General features: G+C 53.1%; 1 protein-coding gene across 1 annotated transcript; it reads right to left on the reverse strand.

Annotated features, from left to right (window-relative positions):
* Positions 1-317: 317 nt before the first annotated feature.
* Positions 318-2,936, reverse strand: slitrk5 (SLIT and NTRK like family member 5; the record flags this gene model as incomplete). Its single annotated transcript, XM_080519554.1, has 1 exon — positions 318-2,936. The coding sequence occupies one exon, from the start codon at positions 2,934-2,936 to the stop codon at positions 318-320; it is 2,619 nt and encodes an 872-aa protein (XP_080375680.1).
* Between the last annotated feature and the right edge of the window lie 785 nt (positions 2,937-3,721).

The following is a 3,721-nucleotide window of genomic DNA, read 5'->3' on the forward strand; positions in this document are numbered from 1 at the left end:
GTGTGTGTGTGTTTGTGTGTATTGGGATGTGTGTGTGCACGTGTGTGTTATTCGATCTTCGATCACCATAGAAAAATAGATTTTGCATCATCAGTTAAGCAATTTTGTTCCTCCAGGTTTTCAGAAAGCTGTATCCGTTCCTGCAATGTCATGTCTCAGAAATAAGAATAAGATTGTTCGGCACACCCCGTTTCAACTCCTTCCTTTGATTTCTTTTTCTTTTTTTTTTTCATTATTGTGCCAAGGCACCCTATAAACTGGTTTTTCAAGGAGGGTCAAGAGAGAAAATGCTTCATTACAGTAACAATTGTGTTTGATCAGAACTGGCTAAAGGTGGTCTGTTTCTCAAGAACTTCGAGGTAATCGGGCTCCGACTGCAATTTCGCTTTTAGCTCCAGATACTCGTTCCTGTTGGGCTCCACGTAAACAGTACTGGGCGCCGTGCCGTAGAGCACCGTCTCTCTTATCCTCTCCGGGTGCAAGAACTGACGTCTGACATCAAAGTTTGGGTTGTACGTGTACGACACGGGCCCCGTGTACTTGTACTCTAGATTGGCCCCTGCCGGGATGGACGGGATCTGCTGATGGGGGGACTGCTTGTCCGGCTCCAGGATGCCCCTGAAGAAATGGTCCGCGTCCTGCACGGGGGAGGGGTTCTCCCGCGGCTCGATGGTGCTGACGCTGTACGTGGGGCTCCTCATCGTACCGTCCCGCTCCTCCTCCGGGGTGCTCCGGTACGTGACCTTGAGCTCGTGGAGGTCGCGGTAATCCTCCACCGTGTTGCCTTCGCGCGACCTGTAAATGGGATTTTTGCACATGTGGCCCATGGGGTGGGGGATGTACTCGTACACGTGGCCGGCCGGGGCTTTGACCTTGGGGCCGGACCGGTTGCTGTAGAGGCTGTACTGCAGGTTGAAGGAGCTGACGTCCGAGTTGTTGGTGCTGGCGCGGTCGCTCTGGGACTTCTTGCGCTTCTTCATCACGACGACAAAGAGCCCCGCCGCCACGAAGACGGACATGATGAACACCAGCAGGAGGCTGAGGATGAGGACGGAGAGCGGCACCGTGCCGCTGGGGGAGTTGGACTTCTGGGGGGCGTCGGTGGTGACGGCCCGGTCGTCCATGGGCTCCTCCGTCGGCGGCGTCGGCGACACGTAGGCGTCGGAGTAGTCCGGGCACAGCCGCTCGGACTGGATGGAGCGGACGTCCACGGCCGAGTGGCGCTTGGGCGTCTCGCACACCACCTCGTTGACCACCGTGCCGGCGCTCAGCTGCTCCAGCCAGATCTTCATCCCCACGATGTCGCAGGAGCAGTCCCAGGGGTTCTCGAACAGGTCTATCTGCACCAGCAGCTTCAGCTGGTCTAAAACGCCGCTCACCGGCAGGTTTTGGAAATGATTGTTGCGCAGGTTGAGCCTCGACAGGGAGAGGCTGGAAAAGATCCCCACGGGTAAGGTTTTCAGGAGGTTATTGTTGAGGAACAGCAGCTGGAGATTTGGGAGGTAGCGGAAAGTGCCCGCGTCGACCTCCTTGATTTTGTTGTACTCTAAATAAAGATATTGCAAGTTCTGCAAACCAAAAAACATCTCTCCTGTAAGCCTGTCCATGAGATTACCATTTAAATACAGCCTACGCAGGTTGGTTAAATCCCCGAAAGCCCGGTCGTGGATCAGGGATATCCTGTTGTTCCCCAGGTGAAGCAAATCCAATCCGGTGGCATCGACAAAATCGGATCTCCGGACCACGGGGATGTAATTTCCAGTGAGATACATTTTTTTCGGATTGTATGGCTTGGGTTTTAGATCAGCAATGCTTTCAATCTTCCGCTCTTGGCAGTTGACGTTTAACCCAATTTCTGAGATCTGCAGGTTGCACGTGCAGGCAGTGGGGCAGTCCAAAGGCACAGGAGATTTGGTCTGAAAAGCGATGATGGGGCCGTAGGGGTTACTGCCTCCGATCCGAGACGTGGGCTTCACCCTAGTTCTGTTAAACTGCCGCGTGCCCTTGGTCGGCTTGGAAGAGGACCTGAAAACCGCCGACGAGGTGGCCGACGCCGTGACGGCAGCCGGCGTGGTCTGGTAGTATCCATTAGTGCTGCTCGGGGGCGCGGGCCTCACCGTGTCCTCCAGGGGTCTTCGCGGGCAGAGCTCCTGCTTGGACACCTCGTCCAGGTCCCGGCCGTGGAGCCGGAACGGCGTCTCGCACACCACCTCCCCCACCAGGGCCGTGTACGCGATGCTCTCCAGCCAGGCCTTGAGAGCGATCAGCTCGCACGAGCAATTCCACGGGTTCTCCTCCAGTTGTAATTCCACCACTTTGTCCATGTGCTCCAGGAGGCCCATGTAGGGGAACATCTTCAGCCGGTTCCCCCTCAGGTCCAAGTGTGTGAGGGGGACGTTCCGGAAGATGTTCGGCGGCAGGGCCGAGAGCAAGTTGTCATTTAAAATCATCACCGTCAGCTGGTGCAGTTTGCTCAACGCGCTGGGCTCAATGTTGGTGATGTAGTTATAATCAATCTGTAGGTATTCCAAACTCTCCAGTCCCGCGAAGGTGTCGTCCCTCAGGACTTCGATCTTGTTGTTGTTCAGGTGCAGCCTGCGTAATCCCTGCAGTCCGTTGAAGGCACCCGACTCCACCTCGGAGATGTCATTGTTCCCCAAGTGCAGGATGGTCACCCCGGTGTAGTTGATGAAATCGTCGAGCGACAGCCTCTTCAGGAGGTTCCCCGTCAGCAGGAGGTGGTACATGGAGAAGTGGACCGGGCTGATCTCCGTCAGCCTGACGATGCCCCGGTTCTCGCAGCTCACCATCAGGATCCCCTCCTTCTCCTCACACGTGCACAGGCTTCGGCAGATCTCCCCATAATTGTCATACATCTCAACCAGCCTCGGAGATGATGCAATCAGAAGGATTATTTTGAGGATCCAGATATGCATTTTTCCTGGGAGAGGATGCCCCAGCTCACTCAAGTGCGGTACCAGTATGAGGTGTCATCTGAAATGAGGACAAGAGAAAGAAAAGCACGGGTTCTGTTTTTATATGTCACAACATTTTTTTTTTTTTGCCAGAGAAGAGAAAAAAAAAAAAGAAAAGAAAGAAAAAGAGAGAGATGCAGAGACAGACACTGACCAGAGAGAGAGCAGAGTCCATGATGAGCAAACATTCGAGCTTATGCATGACAAACACACACAATCAAGCAGAAGTAAAGGCCTGTTGGTGACCGTTTCCTCCGCAGACGCTGCAAAAAGCTGCGATATTTTTTTTTTTTTTGCGGCTTCTGGTGCAAGTTCAATCTCTAATCATTGCACACAGACGCGTCGTCGTACATTCAAGTTGTTAACACAACTACCCGCGGTGGACAGCCACTGCGCATTTTTGATAGCTCGCCTGAATTCCAATCCAGCTCAGAGGGGAGGAAGAGAAAGAAAAATCATCTCCACGCACCATATGCAGACTGATAAATCCGATCATTTACTTCTTGTTGGGAAATTGCCCCCCCCCCCTTAAAAAAGGACACAATCGTCAAGGTTTGTGTGATCGATGATGTACCAACGGATTTCTTCAATACGACTCATTCCCCTACTGCCCCCCCCTCCTCCTCCGTCTTAAAAAAAAAAAAAAGAGAGAACTAACATGAACATCTCAAGGATGAACTCCTATTTCTTAAAGCATGAAGATTACGCACTCACCCCGCATACCCGACGACTTGTGCGAACTGTCG

This window comes from Blennius ocellaris (assembly GCF_963422515.1).
Source record: "Blennius ocellaris genome assembly, chromosome: 24".
NCBI lineage: Eukaryota > Metazoa > Chordata > Actinopteri > Blenniiformes > Blenniidae > Blennius > Blennius ocellaris.